The sequence below is a fragment of the Falco rusticolus genome, chromosome 3 (assembly GCF_015220075.1).
Source record: "Falco rusticolus isolate bFalRus1 chromosome 3, bFalRus1.pri, whole genome shotgun sequence".
Taxonomy (NCBI): domain Eukaryota; kingdom Metazoa; phylum Chordata; class Aves; order Falconiformes; family Falconidae; genus Falco; species Falco rusticolus.
The window spans coordinates 90,815,976-90,838,930 of record NC_051189.1 but is presented as its reverse complement, the minus strand read 5'-3'; the positions used below and the strand labels follow the sequence as shown (position 1 = coordinate 90,838,930).

General features: G+C 39.1%; 1 protein-coding gene across 2 annotated transcripts in view; it reads right to left on the bottom strand.

Annotated features, from left to right (window-relative positions):
- Positions 1-22,955, bottom strand: part of GMDS (GDP-mannose 4,6-dehydratase) — a 427,376-nt gene that overhangs the window by 227,237 nt on the left and 177,184 nt on the right. For both annotated transcript variants that reach the window (XM_037380895.1, XM_037380894.1), the window contains exon 7: positions 1,358-1,485. In XM_037380895.1, coding sequence (XP_037236792.1) covers positions 1,358-1,485 — 128 coding nt within the window. The remainder of the gene's footprint in view (positions 1-1,357; positions 1,486-22,955) is intronic.

The window sequence follows — 22,955 nt, the reverse complement described above, 5'->3', positions numbered from 1 at the left end:
TGTTCAATGCCTGTTAGCAAATTACGCTCATTATGTTCAATGCAACTGATCGTTTTATTTGGCTTAATCTTTTACTTCCGTTCATCTGAGACTCGGTAACTGACTTAATGAACTCTCTTAACTATAGTTTTATCCATTAAAAAGGTGATTGGGATGGTTTACTGCATTAACTGCTTCAACTAATGTTGTGGCCACAAATAGAACACAATAGTCATGGAGGCATAGCCATGACACCCATGGTGCCCTTACCACTTTACATGCAAATGCAGCACAGAACCAAAAGCCCACTTTATTTACAGCCAGCTGCCAAAAATCACCTTCTTCGCTCATTTGATGTAACCCTTTCAATGGTAAGGCAATATGGCTGTTTACTTTTTTTAATTTCATCCAGAACAAAAGTTTATATTGTGGTATTACAATATTGTTTTCTTGCTGCTTCTTTTTGACTGTAAACAAGATTTGAGAGCTCAGCTTTTATTTTACTTTTTAAATCTCGATTTATGATAAAAATACCAAATCAGACTTTTTCCTACTGAAATACTTCTTACTTTGTAATATAGAAAACCAAAACAAACAGTCATAATCTTTTTAAACTACATCAATGAATGGTGAAGCCAAATCCGGTTTCCCAGCAAGGAATTATTAAAAGACAGAAATAGCCCAATGACCGCAGGAAATCTTTAAGCACCAAAATGGGGACAAAAGTCTCCTGGGGAAAAGACAGTATTTCCTACGTGGTCATTCATGTCTCCTTGTAATACAATACAGGGGTATTGTTTGTTTGCCTGCTTAAGTAGATGCATAGAATAAAATTAGAAACAAATCCTGACTATGAAAACCTTTCAAACACTCGATGCAAGCACGTGTGTTGCAATACCTGCCATCACAACTATGTTGTGATGCTTCTTTCTGATGTATGACCAGTTAGACCTTTGCTCATTTATATATACATCATTCTTGCCTCATTATAATAAAGGCCACGAACCTCCAGCAGGATCTTTGACTTCATGTCATACTGCATCTTGCTGCAATCTTAATACTGGTTATAAAATTTGTCAAAACAATAGGGGAAATACTCTAAAAGAGATTCACTTTATAGTTGGCTCCCTCCCCCAAGGAATTCAGTCAAGGAATGTAAGCCCAAAGATTTGTTTTTCTGTTCAGGTCACGCCTGGGGTAGACTGCTGTGTTACTAAACTCCCTGCTCTGAAATCAAGAGCAAGACAAAGTTAACAGACCTCAATAGGCAAAAACATCTCGAGATAGCCCTCCGTGGACCATGACCTGAAGTTACAGCAATAAGCATTATCCCCACCGTGAAGACGACTCAGCAAAAGGCACGTGGCCCACAGCTTACCTCAACGTAGTCCCTGGCATGGCCCCAGTCTCTCTTAGCATCCAGATTGCCCAGGCTGAAACAATCCAGCTGCCCCAGGTGAATCTTTGCAACCGATCGGCTAATTTTTCGAGTAACAAAGTTAGCCCCTGGAATAGAAATAAAAAGTAATATCAACATAGTCACAGCGGCAGATCACTGGCCACCAGAAACACCTTGTATAGCTCATAACATGGTACTTTCTGTCTTCATTCACTCCCCTCACAACGCTGAGACCCAAGCCATCTTTTATCATTTGAGCAGGCAATGAAGCTTCCAGTGCAAGTGTCACATTAGCTGCACTTTCACTGCAAACGTCTTTCTTTGTGGAACTTCTTAAGCATTCCTAATTTGCTGCCTCAGTATTCAGTCCAGGCACAGAGCCAAAGAAAATCATTTGGAATGTCAGTTCTTAAACACAAAATGCAAAAGGTTACATAAAGAAGACAGACATCTTAGACCACCCTCAAGTTTTTTGTTGCTGTTTCTTTTTTATTTCAATTTTTTTAAAAGGAATGCATATATCTAAATAAATTAGTTTATTAATAAAAAAAACACGAGACTATCCAAATATGACTTATTCTCCAAAGAACCGTAACGGTTAAATGTGTTCTACTTCTCTAGCTATTTGTGATTCTTTGTCTCCCAGGTTCAGTGAGATCATGAAATTGTGATTTCAACTTTATCAGTTGAAGGTTGTGCACTGTTTTATCATATTTCTGTTACTTTGTTCACTGTATTGCTTTAGAAAATTTGTGTACCCATTTCTGCTCCCTGTAGGGTTGCTTTAAAAAATACTTTTTTCTAGTTATTTTCATATCTTGATTTTTAGATTATGATGGCTGTGTTTCCAAAATGTGGTCAGCAGTCTCCTCAAAAGCAGAGGGATTTCAATTTAGACCATTAATTCAGGCTAAGCAAGCACAATGGCATTTGCACACTAATGGGCCACAAAAATTAAAATTACATGCCTTTTTAATAGCTAAAAAAATATGATGGAGTGGTGACAGATGATACCCCATCCAAATGGGAAGGAGGAAAGTCAGTGAAAATTACTGTTCTAGTAAAACACTTAGCAAGTTTCTAAAGTCCTTAAGTAGCGCAGCTTGTACATTCAATGCATATATGTAGGTTTTTTTCATTATGGAATTCTGGTCTTGAGATACGCATCTCAATATATTCCGTTTCCTGTCAAACGAACAATAGGCTGCTGCAAAATTATTAAATAATGTGAAGTGTCTTTTCCAGACTATTAATTTTTCCTGTAAAGTCAAGAGCATTACAGTACCTTTTGGTGTCATTTGACACTGCCAAAAGTAAAAAAAATAAGTGCATACCTGTAAGAACCATGTGGAATGAAGCAATTAAATAATTCAGACTTTACCATGGGATTAAGATAGAATTTTAATTTTCTGTCAACTGCTGAACTAATTAGAATTCTGTTTATTAGCCATTTAGAATATTTCACCAGCTTGTGCTTATTTTTTAAAGGATGGAAACCATGTAATTTCCATATTCCCTGAAAAAGTGTTCATATATAAAGGAAGATTTCAAAATTGTGTGCTTTGCAAAGTTTCAGAAATAAAATATACTGGGGAGTGTTTTTTGTAGCAGTGTTCCTCAAAAATTGGACAAATGAGTCAACTGCAGGATGAAAGCCTAAGCCCTTCTTCCAGACTGCACCCTGCACACTCAACAGCAGAAATATAATTATGCCAAAGATAAACCAGTGCAAACCACGGGACTGACACTGTGACTCTGCTATTGCAATTTTCTGAAAGCAAAGTACTGTGGTTCCCCTGTTCCTGGCCGGACAGGCTTGCAGCAGGAGTGGAGTTCTGGCTTAACAGAAACCAGTGACAGTCTCTTTGGCTTAGTCAGACTGGCGCTTCTCCAAAGACTGTTTCCATTTCTTACATTATCCAAGTGCTCTGAGATCTTCGCACAGATTATTACTAATTAATTAAAAATATATTCATGCCATTACACAAACTTGTTAGTATTAGGTAGGAAACTTCCTAACCTTCTGCATGGAAACAATTTCAGTTAGCATTATTATTCAGTAAATAGCACTTGAAGGAAAAACTTTTTTTCCTAGGATAAAGTATATGTCTTTACGTTGCAGTTTACAACTGAGTAATAAGCAAAACTGGCCGCTTTCAGCGCTATGTTCCCATTTGCAGTGAAAGCAGTGAGACTTCTAGTCATCATCTGCTTTAAAGCACGTTTTACTGTCAACCTACACAACTAATGAATGTCAGCTTCCATTCTGGAGCAACCACTTCCTCAGCATAAAAAAAAAACCCCAGCTTATTAGTTTGTGTGTGTGTGAGAGAGAACTTTTATGCTATCAACTGAACTTAAAATATATGAAAGAGAGTGCACAAGAAAAAGCAGATTCATCTAGCACAAAACAGCAAATACTAGCGACTGCTGTCTTCTTGCAGTCACTGACAACTGTAGAGAAATTATCTTTAAAGGTCTTCTCCAAGCAAATGCAGAATATTCCTCAGAAGGCTGAAATGAAGAATTAGAGTGTACCACAGTGAAAAATGAAAACTTTTATTTTCCAGAAATATTCCAGTAAGGGTTCAACAAAATAATACCAACCCTCTTCTTGGAAGTGCCTCAGCATTAAAGCTGTGGAAGAAAACTATGCTACTGTTCATTCTGAGAAATGTGATTAGAATTTTTTTTTTCATGCAACCAAGGACCGAATGGCACATTTCAGAAGTATTTAAATGATATGGTTCATAAATAACATTTAAATACCAATTCTCTTCAAACACAGTATCTTAAAATATCCCATTACAGTACATGTTTGATCCCATGCCATTAAATGCACATCATAGCTAGAATTTAAGTTGATGCCCACTGGAGTCATACAAAATAGTGAAGTCTATGTCAGCATTTCCATTATAAAGCCCTGTCCTAGGGGTTTGCAATCAGGCTATAAAATCTTGCTTTGGCTTGAAACTTGGCAGACATAATGTCTCTTTCCTCAGGAATGATTCTATCTAAAAGGTCTATGTGGAGTGCTACAGATATCTTTATATAACTGAATACAAAGTACCTTTTGAGACACAGAAATGGTTAGCTTCCTTCTTCCTCAGGAGCTATTGAGGACCTGCTACAAGGGCATTTTCCCCCGACAGAATGTCCTGTTAGTGCCAGTATGAGTATCAGCAGAGCTGCTGGTGTGTTAACCACATCACCCTTTATGCTGACTTTCATCAGATCAAGATGATGCAGCAGCTTACATGCCACAGCTACCACAGCTGAATAAGGCCTGCTTCACTATGCTGCTAACATTGCTAATTCATGTGGAAACGTGTGGTGGTAGCAACAGAAACTAGCTTAGATTGCAGGGAAGAGGGAAGTCCAAGTCCCACAGTTGTCTCCTGGCTTTGTTTTGTTTCCTCAGTTCAGAGACGTGTTGTAAAACACACCTCACTGCTCACATCTAGTACCAATGAACATGGAGTGTTCAAAATTATTAAATGTGTGATATATTCTCACTTATTTGAACACTTTTTCAAAATGTGTGAGGGTGGTACTGTTCTGCCATATAGGATAGGACAGGATCCGAAAAGGAGCTCACTACCCTACGGTAACCAAGGAAACAGTCATTCTTACTCCCTTGTAGGGCCAAGCACGCTGGGCTAATTGCTTTGCATAGCATCTATGCAGCAAATACATCCAAACCATGATGGGCCACATTATACTCTGGTTTCCATCACTACTGACAGCACTGGAATTGCTGTACCGCAACAGCAGAGATCTGGCCAGACGTTGCAAAGGATGCTTTGGTGCCTCTGCACGTTTCAGCAGTTCCAAACAGCTTTGGTTTAGCAGTGTCTGACAAGTTTTTACCTTTTTAAAGAGGACTTAAACATGAGTTTTCACGATATTAACAGCTCTGTCAGGAACCCTGGGCATTAGTTTAGATTTGTTTTCAAAACCCAAGCCCTCCCTCTGAGGTCATTAGCATTCCAATAGGAACCATAAGGTCTGATTTACAAACCCGATTTATCCTAGATACGATTTTAAGCAAGGATTCCTCATCAAGCAGACCTGATCTGTAAAACATATAACTTGTCAGCAAACCACTACAGGAACAATACTACAATAAAAAGAAATAGCAGAGGTATAATGCAATAGCTTCAGCTCTCCAGCCCAGGCCTGTCACCCACTGCACCGTCTGGCTCAGGGTGAAAAACAGCCTGCGCAGCTCATCCCTCCAAGAAGGACGCTGCCTACATCTGGCATAGGTAAGTTTTGGAAGCTGGACACATCTCTCATTAACACATATTTAAAACTATTGCTTCAGGAAGCATGTTCTCAATGCACCTACCTAGAGTTCCAAGGCTGGATGTCACAAGAGAAAAAATAATACCTGGGTCTCTGCACCAGTACCCCCTTCCTTTTATCAGCACTGGGGTTCCACCCTTTGTGCATCATCAGGAAGCTGGCTGTTTGAAGTAGGTGCTTTTCTCTAGACTGTGTGGTTTATAAGAGGCAGCCAAATGGATGAAGCAGCTTTAAGAGCTACTGTTATAGTAACTACTTTTAAAGAACTTTCATTTTCTAGGCTCTCAAGGCTACATGCAAAACTGAACAGATGACAAAAATGTGGTCTTAGGAAGTCTGCTATCCCTGTATAGTACTAGTTGTTTCAGGCATAAGAAAAATCCATCATTAATCCTAGTAATATTATAGAATAACAGTGAGTCTCATAGCATTTAATAGTAATACTTCTCTATCAGCTGAAATGTAGTCCTAGCACAGTCTATAAATTTGCCATAACATCTTTTTCTTTGTTTTGCATACAATATGATAAAAAGGTTTCTGTCTCTAAAGATGCTGGCACAAGAAAAAGAGTTGTGAGCTTTTATTCCTCCAGGTTTCTACAGTTCTGGCATAGATTCTAGTGGAAGCCTAACATGTTCAAACACATTGTGTACCCAGTGCTTCTACTAACTCAACAGAACATATTTCTTTTAACATATATATGTTGTAAATGATACATTTAATGAGATCATTAAAATGTTTTGATTGCCTGAAAATCCACACTGTCCACAATTCCATTCTAAGAGAAGCTTATTTTTGTAATAAGCTGAAATGAAAAAACAAAGCAACACCCAGTTTTTCTAAGAAAAGAAGTCCAGAGTCTCCTTTAGCTTATACTGATGAAAATCAGTAGCAATTACTCTGAAGGCAACGGAGTTATGTCAGTGTGAACCACATGAAAAATCAAGTTACAAATCTTGAAATTAACCTTCCATAATTTGGGTTTAAATGGAATTTTCAACTGTATCTTGATCAAAACAGCTGATATAGTACTGAATTTTGGTTAAACTAGTAAAGCAGCTGCTTAGTATATGTTAAACACTCATGCATTTTAACTGTGAATCCACTACCAATTTAAAACAACAAATTGTTCTTCTTACAATGACAATTATACAAAGTAGAAACATCACTGGAATCAAAGAAAAAAATCACTGTTGAAAGGGATTTTTTCCTTCTTAGCTCTTCATAATATCCTGCAAATTTCACACAGCAAGTACAGCTACGTAAGAATAAACTTGCCAGAAAGTCCACAATCAGATTTTTGTAAAATGAAATATATATGAAATAAGGGTGATATGATTCATAAGCAACTCATTGTAAAGTCATGCACTGCATGGGAAACATCTTCCTGACCTGAGCAATAAATCATTTTATTTCCTGAAACATGAGATATAGTGCTTTAATCCTTACATTTTAATCCTGTAATAGCATAGCTGGAAATACTTTGCTTCATCATAATATTTCCATTCTCTTTCTCCTTTTAAAGTGTAATAGTACCTTATGATAGTGGGTTTCTCAGATTTTTAATAGATTTGCAATGCTTTTCAAACATTTTCAGTTTCCATACCCCCAACGATTTTCCAATGGACATGTGAGGTGTCTAAACAGGAAAGACAGAGCTACTGATAATAGGCTTCTTCCTAAAGGTCATTCTTCATCAATCCCCTGGGAAATATTCATGTAACAACAAAATCCACAGATCACAGACTGAAAGCAACAGCCCAATAACATGAGGATAAAACTGCCCCTCCTCATCAAGTGATCCTCATTTGGTATTACTTTAATATGTGTGGTTTCAATCAAAGGAAGAGGTACTAACTCCTTTAAATATTGTTAACAAAGACGTTAATCAACATATCAGTTTCTATAATATATTGACACACATTTTGAACTTTCCAATGCCAAAAGTAAAATGTGCTAAGTCTGCTTGGCCCAATTTTTCATTTGCTCCACACTTTTCAATGGAATTCCTTGGGTAACAGAAAACACACTAGTACCTGTCTTTTAAAAACGGGGAGATTGAAGCGGAAAGGCAAAGGTGTGCAGAGGCAGAAAGCACCTGCAGCAGGACGGCAGCACACTGGAGGGAGCTGATGCTTTTCAGCCCAAGAGCATCTCTGCCCCCAACATCCCCTTGCACGCTGAGAACATCTGGACAGCTGAGAGCGACAGGAGATCATATGAACTTGGCATGGAGGGAATAAAAAATAATGATTTTTATAATCTGAGTGGAAAACAAGAATGAGAGACTATCTTGTGAGGAACGACGGGATACAGAAACTGGAAGGGAACACAGAAAGTAGGGAGACTATCTCCCAGTGGGAGGAAAGATAGCATGAAGCTTACCTGGAGGGACAACTAATAAGCTCCACATAAGAGGTGCATCTGCTAACTGCACTTTACTGTGTTAAAGGATGACTTGCATCATAGGGACAATAAACTCAGTTGTGTGCAACGTTTATTAACTGGAGCATCAAACAAGTGGGGCACAGACCTAGCAACCACCACCAGAGGACAAGAACCAGAGGTGACATTTGTCACAGCACAGTGAGCCACACTCCCCTGTGATCCAGCGGAGCTAACCCTCCACCAGGGATCTGTCATCAGGGCTTTAAACTCTTCACGACTGTTTTGCATACAAACAGGTACAGGTTTCTACCTCCCAAAGAAAAACGACACGATGATTTCTATGACTACACAGCAGCAGTTCTCTACAGTGACTGTGAAATAACAATGTTTAATTAGCAGACAATCTGCATGTGTAATGTGTAACACAAAGCTATTAGATTTCGTGTTCAAAATACCCTTATTCAGGATGAATTACACATCTCAGATCTATCATATGGGCTTGTTAAAAGGATAGGGTAACATACCAGCAATAACTGCTGGGCAAAAGGTGCTATTTTGCTGTATTTCCTCCATATATTTTTTCTTAATTTGAAATATTTTCCCCTCAGGAACCGTACACTGAACAGGAAAAGGTGAGGCATCAAAGATTTTTATAAAAGGAAAAACCAAACACTAATACTGAAAACAATATGCAAAAGTGTTATTTCTGTTCCAAAGTTTGTGCTGTTAATGGCACTTACATAAACAGAGCAGCGTTTCGCTTACAGAAAACTTAACCTTTTGCTCCAAACTATTCACTTTGAGTTCTTAATCACAGTTCATATACACTACATCGAAAAACAAAGGTAAATGTCTTTAGCCATTCTGATTTGTTAACACTCATTTAAGCTGTGTTTTTTAAACTGTACAACTAATGTCATTGAATTAAACCTCTCATTTAAGCTGCCATAGAATTAGACAAGCCCTCGCATGTATGAGCTATGGGTAAGCATTAGTGTGCTTGCCTGTCAGCACAGACCGTATTGTTTAAGTGTGTGTAAACAACTGGAGCTAAGTACATGCTTTGCTGAACTGCTGTTACAATAGCTAGAAATGTATGCACCCACAAGGAAAACCTAGCACTGGTACAAAATGGAAATACCACATAGTCTAAGGCAACTTGCAAAACTTCCCGATTTTAACTTACCTTGTTAAATAGCTATCTAAGTTCAGGTATCTGTGCCCTTAAATTCAAACACCCCCTTCCTCTTCTCCCTGCCTTTCCCCTCCTCCATCCTCTCAGCAACCAGTAGCACATCAAAAAAGGTGCTGTTTGATGGTTCAAGCTGAGACATTCAGCCTTTATCCTAGCACTCCCTTGAGATGAAGCAGGCAAGGCTTTTAATCTTACCTGGTGACACATGACTGACTAATACAGTTTCTTGGACCTTTCGACCTCTGAGGGACTAAGTCTGGTTGGTCTCTCAGCCTCTCCAGGTGGCTGGGACATCAGCTTGTGGTGCGTCATGGTATAATCAGAGTTTTGCATGTCTTTCTGTGCAGCCGTATTAGCGCTTTTAATGTGCAAATGTCTAAGTATAAAATGTGTCATTTCACTTCAAGTCAGGGGTAAAAAGAACTTTCATTTACTTCTACTGAAGGCAAAAGAGTGTAACAAGAGCTAGCCTTAAAACCAGGCACAGTGGCATACGACTTTGCTGAGTCAGTGCTGATGTATTTTCTTGGAGAGAGAAAAATGGTCTGGCTACAGCCAAATAACTTATTTGAAACTTCACCTCCCACACAAACTAATAAGCAATCCTAGATGGGTTTGACACTTATACAGTATAACTCAAGACATTCTTAAATCCATGTACCTCCCTTTGGAGCTTTGTTGCTCAACTGTTTTTCTCTTAGGACTTTCTTGTGGTTAGCTCTGTGACAGTGGTAGTCCTCAAGGCACCCTTTAGGCCCTCAGTACATAATTTGGTAAATGCGCTTCGATATTCATAAACCGCCCTTCGCTACAGGAGTCCTGGAGCCACGAAGGGGGCATCCTGAAACACAGATAACTCTGTTTCCAGGGAGCTGGAAAGACCCAGGGGCAAAGAGCTCATAGAGAAGTAACAAGGTGGGCACTTGTGAGAGGTGGAGGGAAGGAGAAAAAGAAATCTCAGTCTCTGCAAATACAGGAGGCACCATTTTTTTCTAGTACTTGAAAAGGGCACGTAAAACACAAGGCACTACATTCCCTTCCATCTTCTGTGTTACGAGTAATGAGATTCTCAGCTAGGATGTGGTGAGAAGTACATCTCCAACACCAGTGATGTTCCCAACAATTCCATGCACTAATCACCCTTTGCGATGGGCTGTGATTACCAGAACAAGGACAAATTATTCCACCGACAGACACCCTGTCAGACTCATAACAGACTAACGAAGTAAACACATGGCTCTGACAGGAGTGTCAAACCCCCCAGCCTTCACAGTGTGTGCTGTGACGTGCAGACGAGCCGGTGTGTGACCAGGGGTGTGGGCTCAGCTCGTGGCACTTCCAGCCCACGCTGCCTGCCCCTGCTGTCCTTGTCTCCTGAGCTCGTGCTTCTGCACAGGGACACGCAGGGCTGCCGAGGACAGAACGGGACAACACTGGAAGTCATCATCTTGCATTACCCCCCCCTCACATGTAGTATTTAAAAAACAAACTCCCTCAAAACATGCTTCAAATAATTGGGGGGGGGGGGGGGGGAACCAACCCTGAAGCAACACCCCCCCCCCACCCCCCCCCCCCGATGCTAACAGTTTAAGAAGAGAATAGGAGGGAAAGGCAGAGACAAGCTGACAATACACCAGGAAGACTGCAAGCCAACAAAGACAGCACGTCCCTCCTGCTCCTGAAAGCCCTGGACATGTTTGGCCTAGCTGTGTTGACCTCCTGTATTCAGAAAGCCAATAAAAACATTATTTCACCTAGCTGTAGTTACTGCTGGTTGCTTAAACTTCCTATAAAAAAGTTATGTCCTTATTTGAGAGCAGGCTGTGATCGCTCTCAGAGGACCCTGAAGTTGAGCAAGGGTGCTAGGGCTTCCACAGCCAAACCCTGAACTGGAAATGCCACCAGGCAGAGCGGCAGCTCTCCCACAGGCAGAAAACCAGGATACATCAGGAAGTTGCATAAAAGCCATTGCTGAGAATGAACATCACTCTGGGACAAACCCTGGACCTGGTGCTAATTTTCACTTTAAAAAGAAAAAGGCACTGAGGCAAAGAAGCGGACACTGTTATTTACTGAGAAAATCACTTGAACACAGGAAAACAGTAAAATTATAGCAGCTTTTTGAAATGTACATACATTTCAAGGAATAATCCTTTTTTCTAATGGTGCCACTGAAATTTAATTCAACTCCTGCATTCTTTTTGTGTGCGAATTGTGTTTCTTTAGTGTAATTAATACATTAAGTAAAAACAACTATGCAGCTATAAACCCAGAGAACTCATGTTTTTGGCAAGATAGATTGGTGAAGTTCTGGGACTGAAGTCCTATTATGGAAATTTACAAAGAAGAATCCAAACTTAAACACTGCACCATTAACACGTTCAATTGCCACAAAAATTATGCATAAGAAAATGTGAAACAAAATACTTGGAAAGTGATTAAATGGGGGAAAAAAAAAAAGAGAATCTAAACGAAATGTCCATTTACCACTGTTCAACTTGTCATGCTCACTACTGTTCTAATATCAGTATTTTTAAGAACACTTCTTCCTTTGTAGACTCCTGAAATTCATTGTTATCCTGTTTTTGTGATATTTCCCATTTAAGTTAGTTTACACTTCCTCTAGGAACAGAAGAGGCAGTCAGATCACCTGCTGTTCTGAGATGCCTACAATACTTGAGCACAATGGGGTGAAACCAGGACAGAAAGTTAGCCCAATTCTGAATTTCCTGGCTTTGTATTTTTAGTGGGACCTTTCACATAATTTTAATATCCCCATAGGTAGCTGTGCATGCTCTCAGAAAAACACACATGCACATACACACACTCCGTACATGCTCAGGAAGAAAGCTGTAAATTCTAGCACTAAATGTTAGGATTATGTGTGCCAGTGTTGTTTTTGAATATACAATGACACAGTTTCACAAACCACCTCTACATTAATTGCATATTGTAATTTTTTTCATAATAGGATTGCCCCCTGTGCAGAGAATAGACCTGCTATGAGAGCAGAAACTCTTGTGAGAAATGAAGTAGGCAGGGGCCCTATGGAGTCTGAAGCCTAGCAAAGATAAAGAAATGCAGAAAAAGAAATGATGGATTCACAGTTCAGTCTGATTAATGCTGCTTTAGAAAAATGAATAAAAGCCCGGTTTCATTGGCAAATTCTGAAAAAGTACTTACAAAGTCATTTAGATCAAGGGTCTCATTTAGTCACTGCCGCATATTCCTCTGTGTGCTTGGCTAGAAAGCCCTCAGATGTAAACAGATGGGAGTTTTATTCTGATCACTAATCAATCAATGCAGACTTCCACCCCAAAAAGGGGTATAAAATACTAAGGTTTTACAGATATTTGAGAAAGTTAAGTATCTTGATATTTTTGAAACAATGAGAGAAGTACCCTGGAAGAGTCAAAAAAGGGATGAAATCACTTTTAGTGCAAGGCTTGAAGAGGGGCCATGAAAGGGACACAGAGTAAATCTGCTGTCAAAGAACTCCTTTCTTGCTCTCTGCCCCGAAGAAATTGAACATCCAGTCATTCTAGTGAGAACTTTCCATTCTGTGCAAGGAATAAAGAAGTGGGAGCCTGGGGAGGGGGGAACCAAAAGCGCAAATAAGGGCTTTATTAGAACACATAGACACAAGTTTGCATTATTGTGTGGAAGCATCCCTCGTTCAGCCCTTACACAGTTTTGAACTAATCAAGTTTGTCAGTGATCCTTTTCCCTTCTTTCATAGTTTTCAGGATGTGTTCATATCTACCTCATTTGTTATGGCCACACTAATGTCTTTGGACGGTGAGGATGACTAACTGCTGCGGACACTACAGTCTACACCACATTCTTAAATTCTCTGCTGCAACCCAGAACCCACTTCCCAAACTGCACAAAACTGAATTTTAAATACTTTCCCAACGCACACTGAAGAGTTTGCCTCTCAAACGGCAGTTTATCGAGGGGCTCGAGGAGCAGGAGGGAAATCGCTGAAATTTAACCCTGAACCCCACGTGAACCCAGGGACGGGGACTGCATATTTTCCACTGTCCTGCCATCTGCTGCTTCACTGCACATGGTAATCTTTGGCAACCCCACTGAGAGCTGCCTGGGCTATGGCTCTGTTCAGACAGGGTGTAGAAAGAAAAGACACTGAGAATGTCATGGCTGGCTGACCAGACTACTGAGATCAGAGAGATTATGCCTCATTTGCTCACCCAGCCCTGCCAAAAGCAACACCATTTAACTGCAGGTACTCAAAACCCAACAGGCGTGTTTAAAGGAATTCTAGGCTTAAAAAGAGGACCATTCATGTGCATTTGTTGGGGATACTGTAGCTACCACCTTTTGGCAATTATTCATGAAAGTTTTAAAAGAAAGCTCACAGTGCCCAGCATTTCAGGTGCAAGTGATATCTGGCAGCAAGTATCATACCTGATTTACAGGACACACGGACCTGGAAGATGACTCAAAGCACGAATAAACAAGTGTGACCTAATAGCACAGCCAACAGAGATAAACAGAGAAAAAACATAGCTGTTATTTTAAAACAGCTATAGTCTGTTTATCTCCTGGCTGTGAAATGCTGCACAGTATGGGAGTGTGAGGATTTGGTACTTGCATGCATAACCTTCATATGTCATCTCCCGACAAGGGACCTCCCTTGAGCTGGAGCCAAATCTACATTTATTCCCCAGAGCACCCCCATAGGCTCCAGATGCAGCCGGCAAGGAATCAGCTCTCAAACTGATTTCCTCTGACCACACTCTTCGGAATAAGGGCCCCAGCCCTTTCGGTGATAAAGCACCAAATGTTTACCTACAGAATTTACTGACTATTTCAGAATGAGGAGTGTAAAACCTAAGGAATATTTCAGAGGTGTCTTAGAGCTGCTAAGGAATATTTTCCAAGGGTGTTAGACCTGCAAGAAAATTACTGTAGGATACAGTTACTGTAAGATTCTGAATCATATCATGGTGACACCAACTGCCTGTTACTAACGCATCTCCCTCACCCTCCCTGCTTCTGCCAGAAGTACCAGAAATGAAGATGTAATTGTATATGTGTCTACAACAGCATCCTGCCCTATCAAATACTGATCTTGGAAATGACAGTGCCTTCTCTTGTATCTGCTTGGGAAAACAAAGGCACTTCAATAAGATAAGCTTCTCCAGGCATTGCAGAACTATGGTTGGCAGATGTCAGGGTTGACAAATGTTCTTCTAATTGCAAAGGGACACTAAGAAATTGCCCTCCGATGTGGAATAGACAGTCACTATCACCCTTTCTTCTTCCCTGCTGCTCTACTGCCTCCACTCTGTCTGCCTCACAGGGAGATCGGAAAAGAGACAGAAAAAGTCATGCAAAAGAGGAAGAACAGGCATCTTTTTCCCAGCTCCAGCTGTGTTGGAGCCAACAGGCTGCTTTGTTTTGATGATTCCAGGACCCTCGCATCTCATTTCATCCCAGCTTGGACAGAAGTGCACAGCAGAGGGAACTGCCTGCAGACCTGGAGACAGAGCTTCTGAAATCCTTAACCTGTTCCCTCCTAGGAATGGCCCTTCTCTCCAAGAGCTGCAGTCAAATAACCTCAACCCCAACCTCTCATTAGTAGGTTCTGCACCCAGGTAACCCTCCTGGCTCGCAAGGGAGTTCTGCTAGTACTGAGCTTTGTAAACCAAAGGCAAGGCTGGAGCGTGTTAAAATTGGTACAGCAAACAGATCAAACACGCTTTCCCAATATTTTTGTTTTGATATGAATGCATGGCTTGAAAAGAGTGGGTTTGAAGTCAAAAGCAACCAATTAATATTCTCAGTTTAAACTGCTTCTCTGCTGCTAAGCTCCACTGAATCAGAGCTCCCCGCTCCCGCTCTCCTTCTTGACTCATAACCACAGTGACAGCCATGAAGCCAGGCAGAGCCACTTCATAAAGTGAACTAAATGAAGCCACTTTTAATAATAACAACGACTGGCAGGTAGCCATGTTAGAGGAGGAAAGACCTAGTAGGAATGTCCTGCAGCATAAAAGTCTCTGTTGTTCTCATTACTGCAGAGGAAGAAAATCTCTTTAAGTGCTTTTGATTCCAATGATCATTTGACAGAAACGAGGGACAAGACAAATGGCTGTAAAACAAGGCAATTGGATTTCCTACCGCTACAATATCTTACTTGGCTCCCATGACACAATTTCTCTGTTATTCTGCCTTGCCACGGTAAAGTAAACTTACAGGCTACCCAGAAAACAAATGAGTGTAATCAGTCCTTTACAAATTATATCCCTTCACTCAAGGAAAGCAAATAACTTTGCCTGCTCTATAATAACTGTTTCTAATATTTCATTTATTCTTTAAATTGTTTATAAAACACTTCAAGAAAGGTCAAGACAAGAGGGAAACAATAACTGGAGATTAAGGAGACTAAGTATTTTGCGCCTGTGAGTAAACACTTTGGCAATTATTATGATACAAGATAGATCTACGAAAAAAAATAAATCAGCTTATTTAGGATTATGAGAGAGTCCTCATCTTTTCCACAGCTATTTAAATTCAAATTTAAGCAGCTGCAGGGTTGTCTGTTATTTGAGGGGCAAGTAACAATAGATTTGACCTGGTCTCCCATGGAAGACACCTAAAGGAACAATGAGCCAGGGGTAACTGATCTTATCAAGTTTTCTCCAAGTCTCCTGAGGAAGCAGAGGTCTCTTCCTCCCAGACATGTGTTAGAGATGCATTAAAGAACTGAGCCCAAAGGACAGGGATGTGAATTTACGTACAGGACCAGTGTCTTTGGGTAGGGTTTCAAAAAGAGGTTTTGAACGAAAGGGGCCACCCTGTCCTTTTGAAGCCCCTGTGGCATGATTCTGCTCTGGTTGTTCCTCCAGAACTGAAAATTGTTTTAATTAATTCCTCCCCGCCCCCCCCCCAAAAAAAGGAACTGAACCAAAACTCTTACAAACCGAAGTCTGTTGAACCTAATCCAGAACAGAACCAAGAAGAAAATACCTGATTATTGGACGAGAATAACTGTTTAACAGAGAGTTTCCCAGAGGACCTTCCCTTATCACATAATTTTACATTTTAAAATTTTCTATTTTTCAGCTTGAACTGATTCAGAAATACCAAGGCAGATAAATAATTATTGATCTGACCTAATTGAACTGACTTGAATCAGAGTCAAAGAAAAATTGGATATTTACTGTTTTTTCATGCTGTTTTACTTTTTTTTTTTTAATTATTGGTATCTTACAAGCATCACAAACCCATGTTCTTGTAGTACAGGAAAATACAATTTTTCTTTCATTTTTAAATTAATGGTGTTAAACGTAGCAGTTTTCCCCACAAACATTATTTTAGAGTAAAAGGGAAATGAGTCTAAGCAAACATTTCCAGGTAGCTGCCTCCTACTTCACTACATAGTTCACTAGTTCTGCTTTTGGAATTATCAGGTCCTCAAAACTATTAACATTATGCTTCTGTCTTGAAAGGCTTCTGTAAAGCACTCACCTTTCAAACACATAAGCCTCCAAGTGCTTTGAAAAACCTAAATGCTCTTGTCATTAAACAGCAGGTTTGAAAATCTGATCGTGGCAACAGAGCTATTAATCCCTTACTGGTAATAACTTCCTTTTTAAAATCAATAGAAGCGGACTTAAGAGTCAGAGCCTGTAAGCATCAAGATGCCTCTGTAAGTATTTGTAGGATCACAGCTATAATACCGTGTGTAATAAAAGGCAGAAACTCAAAAAGAACTTAGGGCATCATGTGGCTGCAAAAGCATTTCTTTGCAGATAGGCTACAGAATAATAAAAGGCATTTAACTTAATCCATTGAGAATTAATGTTCCAATTTTCCTCCTCCTAGTCCTCTAGAGAAAAAGCATACTTTAAAAAGTGTTAAATCTTTCAGAATTTTTTAATTCAATACCAGGCCTTTTGCATTAAGTATTAAACTACCTGATTTTAACCAGTAGAAACAACGTTAAGTTTGTATGAACCCTTGCGTACATTATCAGTTTGGATAATTATTCTGCTTTTAGAGCAAACTTTACTGAACATACCAATGCTTTCATCAGGCATTTTCAAGCATTGTCCACATACTCACACACATGCATAATTTTGGAAAAAATGGATGAACATTTCCTGATGACTCTGTGGGTTTCTTCATGGGTGTTGATGCCTGGTTATCACTGTCTATAAATGTGACAGTAACCCAGATGATATCACCACACCACCAAACCCACAAGGAACCTGCAGAACCCAAGTGACAGGAGACACTTGACTTACTTGCAAGTAGACCAAAGTTGTGCAATAACTGCAGCACACTAATGAACTCAAACCCAGAATTGCTTCATCCCATGATTTCAAAACAAAGAGCTTATTTTTCCTTTAAGTGCAGTTTAAGATTATGATACTTTTCTCAAGAAAAGCATCATTATGAGACACAAGTAAAAATTTAATAATGACCTTTTATTTATCAGTTACTTTTCTGACACTATTTTGGCAATAGGTCTTGGATTCCCCAGCACAATAAAAACTACTGCCAGTTCTTTAGTAATACCAGCACTTTTAGAACTCGGCAGCAAAGGTAGCATTTGCCTACTGTTGTTACATGAAATCAAGCTTTTAAGTTCCCAGTCTGAGTTACTGTTACATCAGCCTTGGTCTGTTTTTCTTAAATATTGCATGGTCTATGGGGATCATTAAATATACTGAAAATGAAAGAACTGTATATGTGCCACACTTTTTTGTGCAAAACTCAGACAAGTTTAAGGAAAAATGCTTATTATTTGCACTACGTGTGCTGTTTACTAGTTAAGGGACTCATTTGCAGTAGCATCCTCACCTGAAGACACAAACAAAACACAAGCTACCTGGTGTCCATTGTATATGATTTAAAGAAATTGACTTGAGACTATGAGCACACTAAAACTGTGCTAGAAAACAGAGTATCTGAAACTTGAGGAGCACTGCAAACAGAAACCACGAACTAGAGCACAGTAAGGACTGTGATGCTAGACCACACGGAGCTGAAGGCAAAGACATTCTCCTACGTGTAGGAACACCGGCGTTTCTATGAAGATGCACCTGTGAGACACATGGAGCCACCCGCCAGCCCAGATCACGACAAGCACATGAAATTTTTACAAAAAGTCACATGATTAAAATCCCTCCCTGGAAATCACAGCATATCTGGGCAGGTTGTGTATGGCCCAGGACACACAGCAGCACACCATTCTGCTGCTCAGCAAAGGAGAAGTGCATACACCACCTGGTTTTAGAACTTCCAGAGGGCAGAGGTTTGTCTGTGATACCTGAACAGCTATCCCAAAAGACAGCAAATCACATTACTAGCACCAGTCTAGCCCATTCCCCTGTTAAAGGACAGAACACTTCAGCCACCTATCTCCTACTTTTCCTACAACATACCTAGAGGATATCAAAAACCAGTGCAAGGATTTGAGAAAAGGAAGTCACATTCCTGCTGAAAAACACATGTTAAAATTAGTAATTACTGGCTTGATTTTCAGCCACAGGATTGGCTTTGCTCTAGATTCAATGGCACTTCAGCATAAATGCTTAAACTGAAGTATATCACTGATACCATCCCTAAACAAAAAAGCACTTAAGACCAGGGATAATTTTCAATTTACTCCACTTTCAAGAATTATATAAAATTTGGGAAGTTTAAAGACTGTTCCTGACCTTTGGAGGTGCACAATGTCTCTGTTTTTCTTGAAGATGTGCAATAATGGTAACAAAAGATCATGGGTTTTTTGCAGGGTTTTTTTTTTGTTTTCTTCCTTTTTTTTTTTGGTTTTTTTTTTGGTTTTGTTTTACAGTCTGCAGCAAATAGATACTCATGTGAGAGCACACAGCATACCAGGCAACTCAAGTATCCCTAATAGACATACACATGCCTACCAATGACTCAGAATATGGGCATGAGGTGGGGCTGAGAAGACAAAGGTGTCAACAATAAAGCACAAAGAAGGTTTATAACTTAAAAGGAACTGTTTCAAAAATTTTTAGGAAGAAATGCAAAGTAAAATGTTTCTGTGTGTTACTGATGTTTTTCTCATGTCATCTGGATTTGTTTTAAATCTGAAATGAGCTCTGAATTTTCCAGATTCATGCTGCCTAGAGTTTTGTTTTAAAGTTTCTGACAAATATTCTCAATCCACCTATTGATGGATATTGATGCAATGAATAAACACCTTAAATCTCTCTTAATGTAAGGTTTTTAATATAAATGAGAAAAAAAAGGACAAACTGGAGGTCTAAGTTGCTTTGCTGGACAATTCTTTTACTACTTGTAAATCTATTCACATTTTTTACTACTTGTAAATCTATTCACATTTCATGTCACAAAATCAAGCTCTCACAATCAAAAAAAAAAAAATAAATCCATCAGTGTTCCTGTAGTATTTCTATAGCAGTGGTTCTCAAACTCACATGTTCTAGGGCAAAAATTAAGAGAAATTAGTGAAAACATGATATTGTTGGTTTGGTTTTAATTTGTTTTCCCATACCAAAGAGCAACCCTGAAGGCTTTCATGGGAAACCTGCTAACTGTGACCCACAACCCTTTGTTTTAACAGTTATCATTCTATAGGGGTGAGATATAATACAAATCAAAATATGCAACTCATATTGCAACATCTAAATAGCATGTGGTATCAGGTTTAATTACAATAAATACTTGTAAACTGTTTGAGAATACTCATGCTTTTGGACATAGCTTTCATTTGTCAATTGGTGCCTAACAATTAAGTAGAACATATAATTAAATTTTAAGTGTCTATGAAAGGCAAATCCTTCAAAAAGGGAATATTTTAGCATGGTTGGCAAGGTGTGCACACATCAACAGCGTGGGAAGTACATAGAACTGACAGTATATACCGCTGTAAGTTCTTGTAACAGAGGTTAAAATCTGCTCAAAAAATATTTGCATTTAGATGAACAAGACTGACACAAATTAGCAGTCTGCCCATTGTTGAGATTTTCAGCTACTTAAAAATGACAGTTATGTTTATAAACATAAAGCTTTTGTGTGCCCCCCAAAATTACATAATGCATATAATGGTCTGAAATCAAACTGAAAAAAAAAAATAATTAAAAAAAAAGCAATGTTTGTGTGTTTTTGCTTCATATTTTTAAACATACCTTTCTGGGAACTTTCAGTAAAGACTTAGTGCCATCAAGGCAGAAAACAACCCCTTGTTCCCAAATTCGACCCAAACAAATGCACTAAGCTTCTCTCTGACCTTTGATCATGTAGCATACCTTCCTATGACACTACTATAAAATCCCACTTACGATGAATCTTATCAGAGGTGACATCTCATTATGTTACATTTCTCATTTATTTGTTTTTAATGAATCCTGAAGACTTATTGAGGAATTATCATTGACATTTCCTCCTTCGGAGTTTTTTTAACCACTAAAAGTAGAACTGTTTTATTGTGAATTGTAGTCTCTCTTGTTCAGTTTCCCATCTCTTAAATGACTGAGTGGGTTCATTTCAAATAACTTTCCCAGAACAACATGCACTTTCAATGGATATACTTTTACAATAATTCTTTAAATTATGCAAGACAAAGTAAGTAGAGGTCTAATGAGGGGGAACTGTCAACCTTTGGGAGAGCTGTTCTAAGGAAAACAGGATGCATGCTGCTGAGAAAATATTTCAGATACTAAGATGGGTCTGGTAAGCATGGCAGTCACTGTATACATCCAAGCTATGTGTATGAACCTGCTTCCAAGTTTCTCCACCTGGTAGATTTCACCCCAAATGTGAAAGTTGTGGAGTAAGACCTACAGAGTGCCAGGTACTTGAACAGCCCCGCAGTGAAACGCAGCACTCTGAGGATGAGCCAGAAGCAGTTTCTAATGGTTGTTACTCCATACTCATGTTGGGTTACATACGAGGAAGTAGGCAAAGTGGAATTACACTAGTATATTGCAGGAGAAATGTATATATTCAAGAGAATTTATGTAAACAATCATAGTAAGATACAAGTCTTCAGAAGTTTAGGAAACAATGAATAAACCACTAAATATTTATTACTTATAGAACATCAACAATGCAAGATAGATTCACTTACACAACGTAACTCCTGCAATAATGATGTGATCTTTCCTTTTGTGTGATTTTTTTCCTTTCTCACCTCTGGCTATTTCAGAAAACAATGATATTCTTTACATTTGATCTTAGTGAATCACACCAGAATGAAACAATCGTGTAGATACAACTGCAAGAAAAATGGCTCAAGTGACAAAAATAAGAAATACAGAAGCGTGTGACTGTGGCTGAGTCTCCACATTTGGGGAAAATGTATCCTGCAGTACACTTTCTTGTCCTAGACTCTGGGTACACCTGAGCTATGATTTAACCCTGCATTCAGCGGAGGTTTATTCCCCAGCTAAAGTGGTTTCCTTCAGAATCTCATGTGCAGCAGCTTGGACTGAACTCCAACAGAGCCCTGGTCTGAGGAAACAGTGGACTGGTGGGTGTCCTTCATACATGGTCTCTTACCCATCAGATGCTGGGGTCTGAGATGACCACTCTGTATCTATACCATCTCCTGTACTCTTCCCTAATGTTCCAGCAAGGGCAATGGGATACTTGGGTTAAATAGACATCTTGCTGAAACCACTATGGCGATTCTGTTCTTCTGATCTTCTGCAAACTCTGCATTTCCTTTAAGCTAGTTTGGACAATTCAAGATATGAAGCTCCCAGTACTTGTCTGTATTTCACTTCACGTTCTCATTTATACATAACGCAAAAAAGCAGAACGGTCATATTTTCTATTGTGTTTTGCCCAGGGATAAATAAATGTAACAAAGGGAAAGTAACAGAGAAATAGGCACCTAAACCACATTCTTTCTAAAAACCTTGCTGCAAGTTTGTGCATTAATGAAGCCATAAGTACACTACAGGTAAGGTACATGCTTTGACCACTCTATTTCCCGTTGCTGACTTCTGTATCTTCCATAAGATTTTATTTCAGAGTTCTGGGCTGTTATTTCATTAGAGAAAAAAAGCCTTCAAATTATTACCTTAAGAAACTAGCACTGATATCTGCTAATGTAACTTGAGAAGTATTAAGAATTACAGGGTAAGGTTTTCTAAATTTAGTAGTTTTGACATTTTGTAAATTGTGTGGATGCTCTGTTATTTTTTGTTTAGATTAAAAAAAATGTTGAAATCAATCATGGAAAATAGCAAAAATGTAATGTACTTTCTTCCCAACACAGTATAAGCCATAAGGGAGCACATGATTTAATGACAAAAAGATGCATCTGATAAGATAATAATTTGCTCAAGGAGAGATCTGGGTTGTGAATGCAGCTGTTCCAAAAATCTGAACCCACAGGCAAGAAATTACTTAGTTTTTGTACAAGCTATATCCATAACTACTTAGATAAACTGCTGTTAGACCCCAGAAAAGTGCATCAGATAGAGAAGTATAGAATCAGGGCTGCTTCGAGACTAAAAAGAAAAAAGTAATTAAGAGATGGTGAGAATTCCCACAAGCTATCGCTGTAAAGACTAAATCAAAAAGATTTCAGGAATTAGACTGTTCAACACAACACCTTCCTTCATCAGTGCCCCACTTGTGAAAAATATCTTTTTATATCGTGATTCAGTTCGTGTATGTGATTGTTTCATTCCCACACATGACAAATTC